Source organism: Balaenoptera borealis (assembly GCF_965194805.1).
Source record: "Balaenoptera borealis genome assembly, chromosome: 4".
Taxonomy (NCBI): Eukaryota; Metazoa; Chordata; class Mammalia; order Artiodactyla; family Balaenopteridae; genus Balaenoptera; species Balaenoptera borealis.
The window spans coordinates 60,919,324-60,941,067 of record NC_138861.1 but is presented as its reverse complement, the minus strand read 5'-3'; the positions used below and the strand labels follow the sequence as shown (position 1 = coordinate 60,941,067).

General features: G+C 35.5%; 1 protein-coding gene across 19 annotated transcripts in view; it reads right to left on the bottom strand.

Moving 5' to 3' along the window:
• ANKRD17 (ankyrin repeat domain 17) overlaps positions 1-21,744 on the bottom strand; it is a 250,560-nt gene that overhangs the window by 216,370 nt on the left and 12,446 nt on the right. For 2 of the 19 annotated variants that reach the window (XM_082390036.1, XM_082390037.1), the window contains exon 1: positions 904-4,265. The exons of 15 other annotated variants lie outside the window; for them this stretch is intronic. In XM_082390036.1, coding sequence (XP_082246162.1) covers positions 904-957 — 54 coding nt within the window. In that variant the 5' untranslated portion in view covers positions 958-4,265. Of the gene's footprint in view, positions 1-903; positions 4,266-21,744 lie in introns of those variants that run through there. 2 more of the 19 variants (XM_082390042.1, XM_082390043.1) reach the window with 2 other exon arrangements.

The window sequence follows — 21,744 nt, the reverse complement described above, 5'->3', positions numbered from 1 at the left end:
TCTTAACATTCTAAGTATTAGGAATACCACTCACCATCATTACACCATCATGAAAATTAGCCAGTTTTTTTAATGGGGGGGAACCCTACAACCCCCAAAATAAGAAAATGGGATTTAAATATCTATATATCTGTAAATACAAATATTTGATGGTGTATTACATCCAAGGCCAAAACCAATTATAGTTTCACTTTGACATGTATTTTCTTGAACTGATTTATACGCAAATAGGTTCTATAACACTGACACAAACAGGAAAAAAAAGAAAATATAATTTAAAATTCTCATGACTCAAAATGCAGATTTTTGTGAGCTCTCAAGCATTAGTTAAATTTTACAGTCCTTTAATTTTTAATTTAATAACTTATTTTATAATAAAGTCACATGAAAAACCTAGAAGCAGAATGTACCAGCTAAATTAAGCAATTAGATTAATATATATGCTTAATTTTACCCTAGAAACTAAAATAACCAGCTGTTTTTAATAGTTAACTGCAAGCGGAGTTTTGGGCTTAGATATGTAAATGAATTCTAAGACATATGATACTAAACCTACTCAAAGCTGCTTTGCAGACCCCACCTTCTAATGAGTTAATCTAAAGGTCACCACCAGCACAAGGCTTTTTATTAAGTCCGAGGCCCTTTCTTTCTTTTTCTTTTTTCCCCTATCAAACATATATCTACAATTTACAAAACATTAGGTTTAAACAAAATAAGGTTTTAGTAATCATGTGAACTAGATTGGCACATTCTCACACAGAATAAGGTCTGACCGTATCTTGCTTTTATGCTCTGCCTCTCTTTGCTCTCTCCTCTTATCTATTCATCTGTAAAATAATTCCGGCAGATAAGATTTCTTTGTTCAGATTTCAACTTTCATTTCATTTACAAACCTAGCCCTACCTCAAGAATGTCTTCTAGAACATATGCTTCCATTTCAGCCGCTGTCTCCACCATGTTTTATCAAACTGCCATGTTTCTTACTGCACTATGATTAGATCATTGCCAGCAGGAACACTCCTCTGTGTCAGCAAGGGAACAGGAAATGGAATGTTCTATTACATGCCTAAAGCAGCTTAGCTGTTCACTAGCCAGGCATCTACCAAAAGAGCAGGGGGTGACTCACTGTGTATTTTTTAAAGATACAGAAGCTCTATTCCAAAGCAAACTTCTGTCAAGTAATTTCAACAAGCAAAATAAAGTCTCTTATTTTACCATTTCAAATTTTAAAACTCTAAAATTTCAAAAAAGAAGTAATAATGTATTTTTTAAAAACCTATTTAAACACGTCTGGCTTTCTGGTTGAACAAAAGAGGTTGAAGTGGGTTACGTAGCAATTTATCCTTAGTAAAGCCTTGTAGTAAGATTAATGGCTGTATTAAATATGCAAAGAAGGAGGCAAGGTAATACCAAATTAGGAATTTGTTACATCAGCCATATGTATTATTTAACACATATATTACAGGTGCTGACTTGAGGGTACCAAAAATAATAATTTAATGTAGTTTTTTAATGGTAAACTGGTTTTCTATAAACTAATCTGTTTGGAAATATCTAAGAGAAATGAGATTAACATTCAACAGATTTACAATCACTGAAGCAAGCCATAACACATCACGGTTATATGCATTTTCTAGGAATGTCTTTAACTTAATTTACTAACCAAGGAACTGGCCTCCCCCCACCTTATCATAAATACCACAAGAGACTAAAATATTTCAGATGAATGAAATTCAGAAACACTGTTTCTGGATCATTAAATAGCAAAGTGGGTGAGTAACAGTAGAGCTAATTTTATATTTATCACTGTAATTGAGCCTCAGTTTAGTAAAATTTTTTACTTTGTCAAATTTCTTCCTTATATAATATATAATACAGAAAATGCAATGGGAGAGGAACAATGTTTTGTGCTCTGCAGTATTAACAAAATAACCCTGTACTTGTGAGAGTGCTATACAAACTGAACTTGAAGTGATCCCTCAATGAGGTTAACCAATCTAATTATAACTCTAAGGTGAACAGTTCTTCTAGTCTAAATTTTCCTAACCTAACTAGAGAAAGTGAATTTTTTAAAGGAAAGGAAAATGACAGGAAAGACCATTCACATATGGTCAAATCTAAGTGATGATATGAATGGCCTTTCCAGTAATGTCTCCTCAAAGTGATGCCATGTTTTAGTAGAAAGATTCTGTCATTCTCTTGGGCCTTAGTTTATTTATCTGTAAAAAGGGATAACATTCACTCAACAATGGATTTTCTACTGTATATCAGAAACTGTCCTGGGTACAGTCAACAAAACAGATAAAATTTCTTCTAAACAGGTTTATAAGAAGATTAAATGAGATAAAGTATCTACTACTCAGTTTCTGATATTTAGGAGACATCCTCACTGTGTCAGGCAATATACAAGTCATTGCTTTTCAAATAAACATGTTATTTAACCCTCACAATACCTTAGATGATAATAATTCAAAATAATAACATTAATAATTACCTTGTGCTTACTATATGTGATACACCATTTTAAGTGCCTTGTATATATTAACTCATTAAATCTCACAATAATCCTAAAAGAAAGGTAGCTACTATTATTATCTCCATTCTGGAAACTGAAGTACACAGAAGTTAAGCAACTTCCCCAACTTACTCACAACTAAGCTAATTAAGTTAAGAAGCTAAGATCTGGACCCAGGTACCTGACTCCAGAGTCTGTCCTCTGAACCATCTACTATACTTCCTCCAGATGATATGACCCTCATTTTACAGATGAGAAAATCAAGTCGCAGACAATACACAGTTATATAGCAGAGTTGAGATTCAAACCCAGAATGGTCTGACTTCAAAGGATGTGTGAAATTAATGGAAAACAAATGATATTAAAAATGTTTTCCCTCAGACCATATACAGTGCTTTCATTTATGTATGAGTGTGTCTGGTATTTGGAGGTTCTCAAACAAAATAATGTCCATTGTTAAGACACAGCTTATGAATAACTAGAAAACTGATCTTACTATTTTCCTCCTTCCAGCTCAATCCGCTCCATACTTCAAATAAACTGCTTCATCCTTAGGAGAAGTCATCAACGAAATTTCTGTTTCTCAAACCTTCTTCCAACAGAAGCAAGTAATGGTAGATTTGAGTTCAAGGAACTCATATGTTCATACATTCTTATTTCCCATAAGCCAAGAACAGGCTTTCCAACTCTGACAAGAAATCGGGCCCCCTAAGGTTCAAATCAATCAAACCATTCACTGTCTCCTTCCCTCCTGTTCTAGGATTATATGGTGCTTCCCTTATGTTTTCTGACATATACTGTTAACTTTTTACTAATAAAGATGTGATTATGGCTTTCTTACAGAATTACAGATATTTATATATCATTTATCATGTCTCTCCCTTACGGATCACAAGCTTGATGAAAGCAGGCAATGCTCTGTTTGCCAAGGTATACCCAGGGCCAGCACAGTCTCTGGCATAGAGCAAGGACTTAAGTATTTGTTGATTAAATAACAAATGCATGAATAGAGGAATCATCTGATATTCAGTTTTGTATCTTAATCCCTTTTAAATTATTGCTACCACTAGGAATTATTTCTGATGACAAGAACATGTGTTCTGTGACTATTATCTTTAGGTCACTGAAATAAGATATTAGAAATGTTAAATATAAACAGACTCTATATTTGAGAATTTCTATTGTTGTTTTTTTAAATAAATTTATTTATTTATTTTTGGCTGCGTTGGGTCTTCGTTGTTGAGCACAGGTTTTCTCTAGTTGTGGTGATCGGGGGCTACTCTTCATTGTGGTGGGCGGGCTTCTCATTGCAGTGGCTTCTCTTGTGGAGGAGCACGGGCTCTAGGCGCGCGGGCTTCAGTAGTTGTGGCACGCAGACTCAGTAGTTGTGGCTTGCGGGCTCTAGAGCACAGGGTCAGTAGTTGTGGCGCACGGGCTTCGTTGCTCCATGGAATGTGGGATCTTCCCAGACCAGGGATTGAACCCGTATCCCTTGCACTGGCAGGCGGATTCTTAACCACTGCGCCACCAGGGAACTCCCTGTAATTCTTTGTTATACAGAAAAGTAATTATTTATTCTTAATTTTATTTTCTGGTTCTTTTGTTAATATGAGGATCTATGCCACAGCATAGGATACTTTGGGCAAAAGGGTGTGTGAAAGGAGATTCATATACATCTGCTATAAGACCCTACATCCTAATAGTAAGCCACTTTCCTTCTAGTTCAACCTCAATTTGTAGGCAAAAAAACCTGTTTTCCCATTTGCCTAAAATGGATTTCAAAATCTTTAATTTTCACCTATGGCAAAAGCATTAAAGCATAAATGACAGTTAACCTACTAACAGTTATGCAAACAAACACAAACTCACAGATATAAGTAACTTAATTCATAAAGGAAAATACTTACTACAATAAGAAGATTCAAACGTCCAAAGTGAAGAGAAAAGCCTCCCATAAAAAGTGGGGGAAAGGACAGAAGAAGCTTAATAAATACCAAGACTGCATAAAGGAATCTTCTGAAAGTTACAATTTTATTTAGGACCAGCACTGATTTCTTTGAACAAGGAGCAAGAAAACCAAACACACACACACACACACACACACACACACACACACAGAGAAATATGTTGACAAGCAAACAACCCTATTTTGTATGGTTTAACATTTTGTTGATGTTTGTTCCTCCACATAAAACATTTTTTTTTCAATCAAATATTCCTTGTAAAGAAATTCTGCTCCCATCAAATATTTTTTTTCTATTTAGGGAAGGGCAAGACTTTTCAAAATCCACATTTTCAAACAAAACAAGGACAAATAATTGGTTGTGGCATAAATATAATTATTTCACCCACCTACATAAAAACAAACTACTAGAAAAACAAAATCTGAACCAACTTCACCTCTCAAAATGTGTGAAATGTAGTCATTACTTTATAACATCTCTATTTTTCTCTTTTCTACTCTGTAAGTTATATTTTAGCAGAAGTGTAAAATAGCCTGGACCAAGCATAAGTGGCATACATACATTAAAGAGTTAAACAGAATTTAAATTAAAAGGCTAACAAAATCTGGTCAAATTTCTGATACCCTATATACATTATTAAAATAACTCTACCCCCATGAATTTACCTTATATTTCTCCTAAACCAAATCATGCCACAATATGACTGGGGGTTCTCGATGTATGTCTTTTTTTTTTTTTTAATTTATTTGTTTTATTTTAGTTTTGGCTGCGTTGGGTCTTTGTTGAGGTGCGTGGGCATGGGCTCTAGGCACGTGGGCTTCAGTAGTTGTGGCTCACAGGCTCTAGAGTGCAGATTCAGTAGTTGCGGTGCACGGGCTTAGTTGCTCCGTGGCATGTGGGATCTTCCCGGACCAGGGCTCAAACCCTTGTCCCCTGCATGGGCAGGCGGATTCTTAACAACTGCGCTACCAGTGAAGCCCTCGATATATGTCTAATGTAGCACAGTAATATTCTTTTCATTACCACCACAGATTACTTTCTTTTCTTTTTTTTAAACTATGGTTTTTATCTGCAAAGTAATACATGTACATGGAAAACATTCCTATATAAAAGAGAACATAGGGAAAAGTAAACCTATCTCTCACCAACTCCTAAAAGCACAACTAGTGTATTCTTCCAGAAATAACCTACATATATAAAGCATATCTTAGTGTAGATTATTTTTTATACAAATGGAAGCATATTGTGCATACTTTTCTTCATCTCCATTTTAAAAACGTAATACTCCATGATTGTTTCAGATTAGTATATGTATCTCTCTCTCTTTGATTGTGATAGTTGCTCAAATTTTCACTAAAAAACTGTACTATAATTTATTTAATCAGTTCCCTTTTGATGGGCATTTGTATTGCTTCAACATTTCACAATACTGCAATGAACATGCCCAACAAAAGGGCACACATACTCTGCACATACCTGAATATAACTGTACTGTAAATTTCTTGATGGGTACATGTATTTAAAACTTTATTTAAAACTTTATGTTACCAAATTGCCCTCTAAGGTTGAATTTACACTCTGACAGTGAATGAGACTGCTTGCTTCCCTACAAATAGTAAGTATTAATGATACAAAATCTATTAAGAGAAACCCAGATCAGAAATAAGCATGTTTTAAAACATGTATCTAGATTTATCCTTACTCCCTCATCATTTCCACTTTTCAAGGAATTGCAAATGCAAATTACATCTCCTCTCATCTAACTTCTGTCCCCTTAACAAAAAAACACATTCATTCCCTGACAGATTAAGAATTTATTTACCACAAAAAAAAACAAAAAACAAAATAAGGAGCCACAATGCAGATTCTATCTATATGTATGTACTTGGAGAAGAGAGAAGAATGGTGAGTCAAACGACACTTTTAAAAAATCTACTTCTGTTAAATACAAATTCCATCCAGGTTTAATGGACTCTTTAACTAAGTTGTGAAGTTTCTGCCGGAATTTAGTATTATAAAGATCCAGAATTCTTTGGGTATATTCTTACTAAACTAAATTAATAAAATACTGTTGGGTGTTCATTTGTTTGCCTTCCACATTTATTTCAAACTATTCATTTTTAAAGCACAAATTTCTAAAGTAATCCTTCCGTCATTATTGGAAAAAAAATCGAATGCAAACTAAGACGAAGAAGATAGGTTTTTGTTAACACAAAGAGCACTAAACAGCTTCTATCACAGTTTCTTGACATGTATCCCAGGTCTAATTTTGATGATAATGTTTAAAAATAAGAATGATTAAAACTTCACCAGAACCTCCAAAATAAATGTAAATAGTTGGACAGGCTTCTAGATATGTGAGGAACACCTAAAAGGCTTAGGTAACAAGGGATTAAGTAAGGATATATAAAATTATAACCTAATACATAAAATCATGCAAAGGCCATCCATTAGTATATTCTAAATGTGAGGAAGGATATTTATTGCTTAAATAAAATTTTTCTCAAGGCTAATGCTGTAACAAGGTCCTAGTAAACTTTCTTTTGAAAGATCATCATTACTATTTTGATCATTCATTTATGCAAATATTTACTGAGTGCTTACTAGGTGACAGGCTTTATACTACACAATGGATATAGAATGACAAATAGTTACTACACCTTCAAGAGTCTATAATCTAGAAAAACTTGATCCTGATTTTCAAAGTCTAAAATCAAAATCTGCAATGATTTTTTCATCTTCTCTGATATACAGTCCCTTTCCATTTTTCTTTAATCTAAGTAATAAATAAAACTCAAACCTCCATTCAGGACAGTACAGAAAGTATTATTATATTTAAACAAATATTTCATCCAGATGTGTCCCATGTATAGAATTAAATACAACCACAGTCTTGTCCAAATGTAAGTAACAGACTAAGCAAAGTAAGAAACAAAACAGCTTTCCCTCTTTTCACATCTCCAATTACAGTTGTGCCTGCTGGACACTTGCACTTGTCTCTACCGATGCTAGGTCACACCATGAATTCATTCTTTTCCTAGTATTTCACAATAGGTTCTATGTATACAAAATTGACAAGATTTTTATTGTTTTTAGACAGCATTCACCTCCCAAATTTCTCTGTACAACATTTCAAATAAAAATAAACAAGTACATATATAATAGGAATAACTTACTTCAACATTTTTTGGTTTTGTTTCAAATAGGCTAAATCTACTGATAGTACAGTGCTCTCAATTTCTTCTGTTCCAAAGCAACAAGTATCTACCAACAAAAATAAATATACCACACACACACACACACACACACACACACACACACAGCCTACCTCCCTACCCCAACCCCACAAGCACAGTGGTGGGGATAGTAGAGAGACTGGGGATAAAAATGCAAATTACAACAAGACAAGTCCAAAGCCAATTTTTTTGAGTAACCAATTTCTACCTTCTGGAAGGACGAATGTCCTACTCTAGGGCAGCGGTCCCCAATCTTTTTGGAACCAGGGACCGGTTTCGTGGAAGATGATTTTTCCAAGGACCTGGCAGTGTGGGGGGGGGATGGTTCAGGCGGTAATGTGAGCCATGGGGAGTGAAGGGAAGTGGCAGATGGAGCTCCGCTCCATCACCGCTGACCTCCTGCTGTGCGGCCTGGGTTCCTAACAGGCCAGGGACAGGTAGTGGTCCGCGGCCCAGGGATTGGGGACCCCTGCTCTAGGGGATACAAGAAACAGCTCTAGGTCACTTAAGACAGTATCAAAGGCACGGAAAATAATCAGGATGCAAAAACTACCCAAGGAACCTTGCAATCTCAACTCCTTCTCTGGTTGCTTGATGGCCTGGAGTTGCTGGCAGCAAGCTCCAATCAGTCTGGTTTCTCATGATGCCAATTACCACTCTGCTGTTTCTAGCCTAGTCTATTCATAACAAATCTGGAAAGGTTTGCCTGCAAGCAATTACTGCAAGTACTCTTTCAGACTCATAATTCCGTCTCCTAAGAAATATATTACATTAAATTGTCTATATCCTCAAAAAACTAGGCCAAAAATTGTAAAATGGGGCCTCTTTTCCACTAACCTGATCCTGACCAGAGATCCCAACACAAACCCCATATATATATACATATATATAAAGAAATACTGATTTCATTCAATGTAACTGTGACTCTTTGGTCATCATGAAGATATCTCACAACACAGCCACGTTAGAAGCAATGTTACCATTACTTTCAACTTCCCCCACAAATTTCAGATATTCAGTTTTACTACCAAATCTAACAAAAACTAACACCAGATAAGAAAACAGAAGTTAATATATAACAACTTTTCTGTGTGTAATAGATAAACACTAGCATGTTTTATGAAACCACTACTATGTTTTATGAAACCAAATTTAACTCACATTCATATCTTTCAATAGCTCTTTCATCAATTTCTTAACAGAGTCAACTATATTTACAATTACTTGACAATTCCCATCCTCTTCAAGAACATATATGCCAATGTCTCTCAGTGAAGGCAGTTAATATTCTTTAAAGGGTAGCCACTAAAAAACCAATAACTTACAAAATGTTTAAAAGCATAACTGAATTGCCAAATATAATTTCATACTTTAATATTCATTTTTGTACGCTCAGGTAAACCATCTCTCTCTCTAACACAAATTCCACAATTTCCAGTAAAATGCTTAGTTTTTAAAGTATTTCTCATAAGTTATTTTAAGGGTATATGTTTGCATAATTTGATTTCTTTTTAAGCACTCCAGCTTGCCTAGAAAACTATGTATAATTTAAGTAGAATCATTATAGATAGTGTACTTAGGTCTTAGGGTCTTGGCAGTTTACACTCTCAGTACTTAAAGGCATATAACAGCATAATATTTTATGATTTTTAAAATCAAATATGAAAAACATACAATTAGCAATGTGCTTCCCAAAAGATGTTTCTGATGCAACACTCCTAAAATTAGGCTTTCAAAAAACATTTTACCTATGTACAGTAGAAACAGGATGCCAACCTACCTTTAAGTTGAAGTGGCATCAAAATAAATTCTTTCATTCAACAAATATTGTCCAGCTAGGGACATAAGATAAGCCCTATCTTTAGAAGGATAAGAAAGGCCATCTCTATTCCCATCTTTTCTTCCAGTTCTTCCAGAAGATATACCCTGCCTCCAGTAGCTGTAGCTCTCCTTGATCACATGCCTTTCTTCTTATGGAAAAACCAGGCTTCTAATCCCAGTCTTCAGTATGTCAGAGAAAATGTCATCTTATTTAAAGGCACTGGTGGGAAGAAGGACTCAGAATTTTCCCATACATCCAAATTTTTAACAAACTTTTTTTTTAAAAAGAATCATGGAAAGGACTCTGGAATTGACATACAAAATCAAGAGTGTAAGCCAGTCAAGAAATAATTACGCATCTTACATAAAAATATTCATATTTGTATTCTATGCAACTTTCCAATTTCCTGGAATTAATTTCCATATGCCCTCCATTTCTACCTCACAGAATTTCTAAAAACCATGTGGTCCTGGAATGGCACTTTATAAATAAAAGTATTATCTAAGTGAGTAAATGCAACACATCTGCAATCTTTTTAATATTATAAATATGATGCATTAAAGTGCGATTTTTAAAAAATTCAAAGGCCACAAAGGCACAAGATGAACAGTAAGTCTTTTTGTTACTGGCCTGAAACAAAATGGCAATACACTGTTAACGCTGTTAACTGACTTCTAGTGCGGTTTCAAGCTTAACTTTAACACCATTTTACTTCTGTTTCTTGATTTACCAATTTTTTTAAAAATTAATTAATTAATTAATTTATTTTTGGCTGTGTTGGGTCTTCATTTCTGTGCGAGGGCTTTCTCTAGTTGCGGCAAGCGGGGGCCACTCTTCATCACGGTGCGTGGGCCTTTCACTGTCGCGGCCTCTCTTGTTGCGGAGCACAGGCTCCAGACGCGCAGGCTCAGTAGTTGTGGCTCACAGGCCTGGTTGCTCCACGGCATGTAGGATCTTCCCAGACCAGGGCTCAAACCCGTGTCCCCTGCATTGGCAGGCAGATTCTCAACCACTGCGCCACCAGGGAAGCCCTGATTTACCAATTTTTATGTGCTATCTATTAACTGACTGTCCACTGAAGAAATGAGCACTAACCCTTCCTTTGTTGCCCTCTATCTCCCAATTTTATAGGTTATATTATTTTTATATTATAAAGGTTTATAACTATACTCCTTAACTATTCCATAACTATAATCAAGTCTATTTTATATATTTTCTAGGTTGATTCTAAAAACTAAAAATTAATTAATTGCATTTATAATGTGACTAAGTAAATACTAATCACTGAAGAGAATGTAATTTTATATCATTTAGACATTACTGGTTGAAATAGAATTGTCCATGTTTTCTAAGAGTGGCAGCAATTGAATTTTCTTCTAGCTCTCTTTGGTTCTTTTTGAAGGCCCAAGACTGCCACTGTAGCTACCAGTTTCCTCCCCCCCGACACTGCCCTACCACCATATCCTCTATCGTGGATTATATTTTCCACTGTATTATAGTATCTCAAATATTTTCATATAAAGTACACAGTTTTTCTAAATATAAAAATATACTTGTCCTCATATGATAAATAATGTGGTTAAGTATAAAAAATTTAAGTTCAACATTTTCCCCCAAATGATGAAAATACTGCTTCACTATCTTTAAGCATTCAGCATGGCTGCTAAGAACTCAGTTATTTGATTTTCCATTTTTTATTCCCTATCTCTAGCAGTAACTGAGGATTTTCTTTTTATCCTTAGAGTTCTGAAATTTTGCCAGATGTGTCTAGATATAGGTCTTTTTCCATTCATCCTGTGTAGTATTAGATGGGTTCCTTTAATCTGAAATTCATTATCTTTCTCTGGCTCATGAAATTTCTTCAATTATTTCTTTCAATATTTTTCTCCTTTCCACCTTCCTGTTCTTTACTTCTAGAACTCATATTTACAGATATGAAAACTTTGTGATGTATTTTCCATACTCTTTTTCTCTCAATTTTTCCAGATTTTTTTTTTTTTCTTCACATATACAGAGTTCCTCCTCTTTGGCTCCAAATCAACAACTCAGTCTTGATTCATGCTAAATTGTTATTTAACCCATCCATTAAAATTTATCTTCATAATTTTCAAAATCTTTTCTGGTTCTCTGCCACTTTTTCAATGAAACTATGATTAATCATTGCAACAGGTTCCTGAATCTTAGTAAAATACATATTACACTTTTTTTTCTTTGAAGTTTTCTTCTGAATTTTATCTGAGGTCAGCTGTTCTTTCTTTCATCTTAATCCTCTTCCATCTTTATTCTCCTCAATTGTCTGTCTGTTTACATTGGCATACAAAAGATTACTTTTAGCTCTCTCTGAGGTTGTTCGAATTTGTTTTCCCAAATGGTGTCTCCCTTAAATGGGAGGGTAGTACTATTTAAGCAGGTATCCCAGAAAGGTACCTAGACAGGAAGTTAAACTTGCTGGGATCCGCCAAAACTGCTTTTCTCTGAAGAGGCATGCCTCAGTGCCTCTGCTTCTCTCTCAGGTGCCAACACCTCAGATGTCCTACTGAATTGCTCATCTACTTTCTTAAAAGAGAACAGTTCTTAGACTTCAGGCCTGAGGGCAGGCATGACTGCCACGAGGGCTGTTAAGACTGGAGAAAGGGCAAGAAGGAGGTCCAACTAACACAGCACTTTGGAAAATAGTTCTTTAAAAAATTCTTGATTATTACCCAATTGCCCACTACTGTTCTCTGTACTTGCTGACTCCAAGCTTGGAGTCTTTCTGAGGTTCCCCTAGGAAAATCTGAGCTTACCTCTGGTATCTTTAGTTCCAGTTTCCTTTGAGATTTTGCTGTCAATCCAATCCCATGAACTTCCTATCTTCTTCATAATTTCTTGTCCTCTGATGGTACCTGTAGTGGACTGTCAACTGTAATTTTACTGTTCAACATGCTTTCTCCCCGGTCCCTTTTTCTAGTAATATAATCCCTCTTGTCCGTGGGGAAAATATTACATGTGATTTGGGTGGAGGTGAGTCTTCCCAGCTACCACTGGGGTGGCCACATGACCCAGGTCTGGCTAGAATATCCCATCCCCCCCTCTCCTCTGGCAGCCATCTTTGCCTGGCTGAAAATAAAACTAATACAGAAGAAAAGAGAGACTAAAATGTTGAAAGAAAACCAGTACTGATGATATTATTCAAATATGGACTTATCCATGCCTAAAGATGGATCTTCTCCCCTCCTTCCCCACACACATCCAAGCACACATAAAGCTACAGAGCTAATGAGGTCCTTTTACTCCTCTTTAAGGTAGTTTGACCAATGTAATAACATTTGTTCCTTGCTTTTCAAAACTGTGGTTTAGTTCAATCTTTAAACAATATAAGTGGGATGTTGGGAAGAAAGAAAGTTAAAGGAATGTGCTCAATGCACCATATTTAAAAGGAAAGTTAAGACAAAAATTGTAAAATAAGCCAGAAGAAATACAATTAAAGCTTTATAGTTTGGTGTAAAACACAGAATGAGGAAATAGCTATAAACTTTATTAAGTACATCCTATCATTCCCTAAGACATCCTTCATACCTCTAGGGGAAGAAAAGCATATATAGAAACCAATTATCTCTTAACTAGTTTTTTCTCTGAGTCAAGATTCCAATGGTTTCAAAAAGAACAAAGGAGGAAAGACTGGTAGTGATTTAAAATGTTCTAATCTATTATATATCCAAAGAAAACTCTCTGAAAGGTTATATAGTATCAACTTCTGGAAGAAAAATTCTTTAGCTTTGATATGATTATTTGAGGAGAGGTATGGAAGGGGTTGTTTACTTTTTAATTTTAGAGGTGATAAAAAGCACAGAAGGTCATTGAACTCCTCAGTGGATGAAAGGTGAAATCCAGTACTCGTCACCTAAGGTAAATAATTCACGGTTCATAGACCTATGCCTCAAAAGTTCTATCCTCCTGAAACAATCTGCAAAATGCTGTATGTATATATTTAAGTACATCTGAGGGAGAAAGGGTCCTCAGTTTTCATCAGAATCTAACTAAAATCCATGACCTAAAAAAGGTAAAGAAAACTGCTCCTGACTGGAAAAGAACAATGACAACTTCATTCAAGAATTACATTTAACAATTAAATACAAAAAAACTAAGTAATGAATACCTCCAACATACAAGACAGTGTACTAGATATAGACATTATCTCCATTCTTTAGAAAAACTGTTAGAAAAAATTATTAGTCCCAACAGGGATGAAAAAAATGAGGTTAAACAGCAATTTTCCCAAAGTCACAAAGTATTAAAGCAGGATGCAAAAGTTTCCCAACTTGATTTTAAACTCTTTCCATATAATGCTTTTTTTCCAGGAGAAATGTTGGAAAACAAATACAAAGGCAATGGATTATTTCATAATGGAATGTAATTTTACGTCAGGCACAGAAATTGCCAAGTATTCACATGCCTGGGGTTCAATGAAATTGGAATCTGACCCTTCAATTAAGATTTTCAGGGAAACTTCTGCTTCTAGTAGTAAGGTCAGAAGCCCTCAGTACTTGATTAAGATTTATGAATCTTAACATTCAAGGCTGTCTAAGCCAATGAATGGCTCCCCTTGCTATTCTTCTGGGCTCCATGGGAAACAAAACCCAAAAGCTGCAATACCAAGCCCATGTTTTTTATGTCTTGGCATACAAGATAAGAGGATCTGGTGATAAGGCTAAAGTAGGTAAGAACTTCTACATATGAAAACACCTCCCACATACCTAGAGCACATTAACAACTTAAAATATATTCCAGAACACGGCTCTGACTAAGAGAACTCAGTACCAGAGTTTGGGTTGGAGCCAGAAACCTGGGTCGAATAGTGGAGAGGATCTTGGACTGAGAGGTGGTAATACTGGGTAGAGTAAGAAAAAAAAAGGAAGGGAAGGTACAAATGAAAGAACAATCCACAAAGTAAGTTAGGGATATGTTTTCAAAGTTCTGAGACTTAAGGGGCTTCCCTGGTGCCGCAGTGGTTAAGAATCTGCCTGCCAATGCAGGGGACACGGGTTCAAGCCCTGGTCCAGGAAGATCCCACATGTCGTGGAGCAACTAAGCCAGTGCGCCACAATTACTGAGCCTGAGCTCTAGGGCCCGCGAACCACAACTACTGAGCCCACGTGCCACAAATACTGAAGCCCATATGCCTAGAGCCCATGCTCCACAACGAGAAGCCACCGCAATGAGAAGCCCACGCAACACAACGAAGAGTAGCCCCCACTTGCCACAACTAGAGAAAGCCCGTGCACAGCAACGAAGACCCAATGCAGCCAAAAATAAATAAATAAAATAAATAAATTTATTTTTAAAAAAAGTTCTGAGACTTAAGAAAACAGCATGGTCAGATCTTTGCTTTGATACTTTGCCATTTTATCTAGAACGACTGAATCACCTGCTAAGCCTACAGCAGAGAAGTCACCGAAATACGGTTTGCCTCATCATTCCCAGAAAAGGAGATAAAAGAGTAAGAAAAGGATGCTGACTTCCCCATTACTCTTATCTGTTCCTCTTTATTAACAGTATGATTAAATAGTAAAAAACTCTAAATTCTGGGGGAATTTAAGAATATATTCTATTTAAATACTAAAGATCTAATGAATCCAGAATATAATCCTAAAAGATCATCTAACCCACACAACTATTATTTGTGGAATCTTCATTACAGAATCCCACTTCCTATGCTAACAATGGCTCCACCTAAAATAAATTAACCCACATGCACAATTACAGCCGAAGAGTTTTACTGGCAGTCTATGAATTCAATAAAATAAACAAATTAAGTGGAGTCAGGAAAGAAAATAAAACAGTCAGATTTTTCTAACTTACAGATTTTAAATTGTATTTTTTAAAAACAGCCAAACATATTGCTAGTCAGTAACCCCATTTTTACAACACTCTCCATTCTTCCTCAAACTTCAGTTTTAAAAACTAGTATTTACGGAGACTGTTATAGTTCACAAATGTTTTCACACAATTAGCTCATCTGACCCCCACCAAAAGAAGGTATTATGATGTCCCTTTTATGTGAGGCTCTGAGAGATTTAGCTTGCATCTCACACTTACGTGACAGCATGAATTAAGAGATGTAGTAGGGTCTAAGACAGCATTCTTCTCACTTCACATTTTAAGAACTTACTATAAAAGAGGTCATCTACAAGGTATCTATTTTCATTTGATGTTCCAGAAAAGGGGAAGAATAGTATATGATTCACTCACAATCTATGAAATCCATCTCAAGATCAATCACATGAATTTTTCCCAAGATGGAGTTAGGGAAACAACAAGATGTAACAGAACAGAGCAACATTAACTACACTCCAATAAAGTTTTTTTTTTGAAAGGGGTGGGGTGCAGTTTTATAATCTGGTGTTCTAACCAACTCTTAAACGTACCAGGACTATTACTGCTTACATACAATGACCCAGGGTAGGTCATAAATTAGACAAAGATGTCATTCACACAGATCTGTAAAGATGACCAAAATGCAACATGTGACCAAAATGCAACGTGAAATAAGCTAGTGAGTTCTACAATTTATACAAAACATCTCTGGAGCAATTACTAGGGAGACCATGAAAGAGTAGTAGGGAGGCAGTGAACTACAGGAGTTAAAAAAAAGCAGACTTTGATGTGAGACTGCCCATGTTTATATCTTATTTCCATCATTTACTGTGACCTTGAGTAAGTTACTCATTTCCTTGATTTTTTTTTCAACTACAAACTGTGGATAATAATATTATCTACCTCTTAGAGTTGTGAGGGTTAAATGAGATACTATACATAAAGCAATTAGAACTGTGCCTGGTATATAGTAAGCACTCATTAAAATACTAGTTATTAAAATATTAGTTATTGAGGTTATAATTACCCAATGTTCTAAGTGTTATGAATACTTTCAGGGAAGAGGTGATATTTTATCTGGCTCTTAATGGGTAAAGCAGCTAACAGAGTGACATCCACAGAGAACCGATATTAATGGGGCTTGAAAGCTGACATCTGACATAGCACATCCTAAAACATACTAAACCACTACAAAACCACTGTAGTTTAAAAAAATACAGTGCTCATACAGATAATAAAATGAGAGTTACAGAAACAGACCCATGTACCCTTGGTCTAGCACTTTCACCATTGGAATACATATTACCAAAATACAGACATACATACACAGAGATACATATCAAAAAGAGTCCACTGCAGTATTGTTTGTAGTAGAACACTGGACACAGCCAAAACACTGGCTATAAACACTCAGTAAAACCAGGGGAGTCATGATACCTGACAAGGGAACACTCCACAGCCATTAAGAAGAATAAGATAAACGATAAGTGTATTTATATGGGAAAAGTCTATGATAAGACCACTAATTTTAAAAAGAAATTTTCATAATATTTTTATAATGACCCCATTTATGCAAAACAAAAATTTGTTTACACAAGTACACAATTTATATTTACATTTCCTACATGATTTAATAAAAACAGAAAAAAGATAATGCAATCTCCCTTTAAGACTCCACCAACATTAAATAATCAAACATCAGTCATAGTTTGGTAACTTTGCTACATACTTTAGCATAGGTTCAGTTTAAAAGATGTATCATCCCTTCAATAGAATTAAAACTTATCTATCTCAGGGCATATAGCAGCTCTTCTATTTTGGCATTTCCTGAATAGCAACTGCATAAGTATTAAATTATTCCTGGTTTATTTGAAATATATTTTTAAAATATTGAAACAAAACTAAAGAACACTGGAATGATAATGCAAGAGAACTAAAACACATTTATAGTTTGTAGATCCTGCCCTAATAGTGTTATGGAGGTGTTCAAGCCCAAAGGCAGCCTAGTTAAGACTAATGACATCACAAATCAATAAGAACATGGTATAGATGCTGGTGCTGAAGGCACCTTTACTTCTTTAGTAGAAATCTGGAAAAGAGGGAGGGAAGAAAGGAAAGAAAGAAGCCAACTCTGCTTACAGGCTTAACAGGCAGTAAAAAAAAAAAAAATATATATATATATATATATATATATATATATATATATTTCAAAAGACCACTGACTAAGTAAGATGAAAAATATGGAACATTATTTTGTTAACCATAAAACCCTACAGATGTTAGCTACTTATCAAAAAGCACAGGAAATTGCTTAGTACAAACAACTAATTTTAGTATGTGGGCCTTAAGGTTATACAAATGTAATACATATAAAGATGTACATACTGAGCAGATATAACCCAGTCTATTGTTCTATTGTCTAAATATATGAAATAAAGGTAGTACTTCAAATAGTGGGAAAGGATAGATGATGAAATAGCTAAATCAACTGATTAACTATTTGGAAACATAAGACTAAGTTCATGTCTTCCTCCAAAGCCAGTATAAATTCGAATTACAAGAATTGAGTGTAAAAATTCAGGCACAATAAGCCAAGAGGTGGAAGCAACCCGAATGTCCGTCGATGGATATATGGATAAAACAAAATGTGGTATATATACATACAACGGGATATTCAGTCTTAGAAGGGAAGGAAATCCTGTTACATGACACAACATGTATGAATCTTAGGACGTCATGTTAAGTGAAATAAGCCAGTCACAAAAAGACAAGTACTATATGATTCTACTTATATGAAGTATCTAAAGTAGTCAAATTCATAGAAACAGAAAGTAGAATGTTGGCTGCCAGGAGTTGGCAGAAAGGAGAATGGAAGGTTGCTGTCTAATGAGTATAGAATTTCAGTTTTACCAGATGAAAAAGTTCTGAAGATCTGTTACACAACAATGTGAATACACTTAACATTACTGAACTATACACTTAAGTGGTTAAAACAATAAAACTTTTGTTGTGTTGTTAACAATTAAATTGTTTTAATTATACAAAATTAAGAAGTACACACTAAATTACTTAAGCCACTTAAAAAATTACTTGACTATAAAGAGTTCAAATAAAGCACTTGATCAAACTTCTAACAACTCAATGGCAAAAACAGTTAAAAATACAACATACGATTGAAAGGAAAAGGGACGCATATAAATTAAACCTATAAAACACAAATTTTATAAGACTGATGTCAGAAGGAAATTATCTATAGTTTCTCCCAATAAATTTGAAAATCTAATATGAAATGAATAAGCTCCATAGAAAATATAAATTAAAAGGTTAATGAAATCAAACCCAACAGTATGTTAAAAGAAAATTACATCATAATAAGTATCTCAAACACAGGTAATTAGGAAATTTATTATCGCAATTCATTATATGAAGAGATTGGAGGGAAAGGGAAGAAATGATCTTTTCAATAGATGCCAAAAAAGCATTTGATAAAATTCAGTATACATTTCTGCTAATATTTAGTAGGGTAAAAGAAAGAGATATACTAAATTGATAAAGGATTATACTTAATAGTGACCCAACAGCACTCCCATTAAAACAAGGGAAAGATAAGGATAGCCTATATTACCACTTCTATTCAACATTTTGGGCCTGTTCAAATCTGATGCAATAAGAGAAGAAAAACAAACGACAGATATAAATACTGAAAAAGAGACAAAAGACAATCATTTATTGGAGTCAATATAACATCCTAAGGCCAAGTTAGAAGTTTGGGCTTTATTCTAAGAGCGATGAGAAGTCAAATAACAATTTACATTTCAGAAAGATTAGCTTAGTTGTTGCATAAATAATAAATGGAGTATGGTGAGACCAGAAGAGAGAACTAGGAGATCAAATTAGGAGGCTGCTATGAAGTCTAAGTAAGATAATAGCCAGCGCTAGGGTAATGGCAGCAAAGATGGAGAGAGGTAGGACGTTTCAAGGTATAATTTGGAGGTCTTATGTCCAGTATCCTTTCCCTTCCCACTCTCCTACTTCACCTTTCTGGCAATAGAAACACTCTTTGGGAAACCATTCCATGAGGCTCAGGTGGGAATGACCTCTCCTAGTCCACCTCCAAGATGGAGCGGAAAGATATGATGTAGGCCTGAACAAAGATATCTTCTTCCGTAGTAGAAGTTGCTGACTCAGGAATGGACACATGACCCAAACTAGGCCAAAAAGAATATTTCAGGAACCAGAAGTGACATTTTTTCTTATATTGCTGGCCATAAGGACAATGTAATCCTAGAATTATATTGGTGTAAGTCTTTAATTATCCCCCAATATCCACACTCCCCTTTTTCTTTTAGTAAAACACTTCTCCCACAAGTTATATCTGGGTATAATGGCCACAGAGCAAGAGCTAGGTCCTCGGTATGGACATATAACTAAGTTCTGGCCAACAGGATATAACAGGAAGTTAGGTTTGCAATTTCTTGGTCAACTCCTTAAAAGGAAGCTATCTGTGCTCACTTTTCTATTTCTTATTTCTCATGGGCTGTGTATTAGTTTGCTAGGGCTGCCTTGCAAAATACATAGACTGGGTGGCTTAAACAACAGCAAATTATTTTCTCACAGTTACTGAGGCTAGAAGTCCAAGATCAAGGTGTCAGCAGGTGTGGTTTCTCCTAAGGCCTCTCTCCTTGGCTTACAGATGGCCATTTTCTCATTGTGTCCTCACATGGCCTTTTCTCTCTGCGTACACATCCCTGGTGTCTCTTTTTATGTCCAAATTTCTTCTTCTTATAAGGATGCCTCTCAGACTGGATTAGAGCACACCCCACATGACCTGATTTAACCTGTCACATCCTGAGATACTGGGGGTTAGGGCTTCAGCATGAATTGTGAGGAAACACAATTCAGCCCACAATAGGGTGAAACATGGACATAATGCTGGGAAGCCAGATTAGAACTTGTAGATGAAGTCAACACTCTAAGGCACAGCTATTCAATAAAACTTTCTGTGATGATTCTCCAATATGGTAGCCACTAGCCACATATGATTAAATTACATTAATTTGAAATTAAATAAAATTAAAAATCCAGACCCACATTTCAAGTGCTCAGTAGCCACATATGGCTAGTTACTACCATACTAGACAGCACAGATTAAGGGATGGTGTAACAAAACAGTAGAAACTTAGATCTACGAATGACCTGAAGGACTACCCCCAGATTACCACATAATCTATCCTGTTTGAACTTCATGTATTTTGGAGTCTCTTTGTTCAAATAACACATCCTATACCGTAACTAATACAGTAAGTTAGTAGTGGAATGCTGCAATAATAAATTCCTAAAAATTCTGATAAGGCTTAGAAGACAGGTAGCAAGGAAGCGTATCAGGCTGGGAAGCCAGCAAGTCTTATGCAGTAGCAAACAATCCTGTAAAACTCTTGCCTGCAATAACGAGTAGGGCACATCACATGACTACCAGGTATGGAGCTCTAAGAAAAGCAATTAGAAAAACTCAAAATATTGATGTGTTAGCTGTTTAAAGAATAACTAGAAAGATCAACTCAACTATGAATAAGGCAGTTTGTAAGCAGAGATAGACACAAAAATAGTGCCACTGAGAGAAGATCTCTCAGTAGCAAACCCTACTCTGTAACAGTCCAGTAATTTGAGGTCTCTCAGGTTTGGGAAAGGCAGTTGTTTCTGCATTCCAAATACAAGGAGTTAACTTTGTGACCTCAAAGATTCTTTGTCAGACAGTAGCAAAGATCAGGTAAAGAGTGTTTCTTTCCCACCTATGATGATTTTTGATGTGTTAAGTTGGTTAGGGTAAACTAAGAGGAAAGAAGGGCAACAGCCATTTGGTAAATACTTTCTCTCAGTTATTCAGACAGACACTAATCTAGGTGCTGCTGTTAGAGGTGGGGGGCAGGATTTGCAGATATAATTAAAGTCCCTAATAAGCTAGGGTGATCATCCTTAGTGAGCTGGACCTAGTCAGCTGAGCTCTTAAAAGAGACTGGGTTCTTCCTGACAAATGTGACTCCAAATACCAGCTGAGTCTATAACTGCTATCCCTTCACCAGATCTTCCTTTTCTAATTGCCTATGGAGAACAGCTTCAGCATATGTCCATGTGTTCCAGCCTGCCTGAGTCTTACCTTTTCAACTGCTTACCTTACAAATTTCAGATTTGTTAGCCAGCCCCCAGAATTGTGTAAGCCAATTCCTTGTAATAAATTTCTTAATATATACCTATCTATCTATCTAGCATAATTAAACCTCCTACTTGTCCTGCCTCTCTGGTTAAATCTTGACTGATATGTCACCCAAGCCTATTATTTCAGCTGCCCTCAAG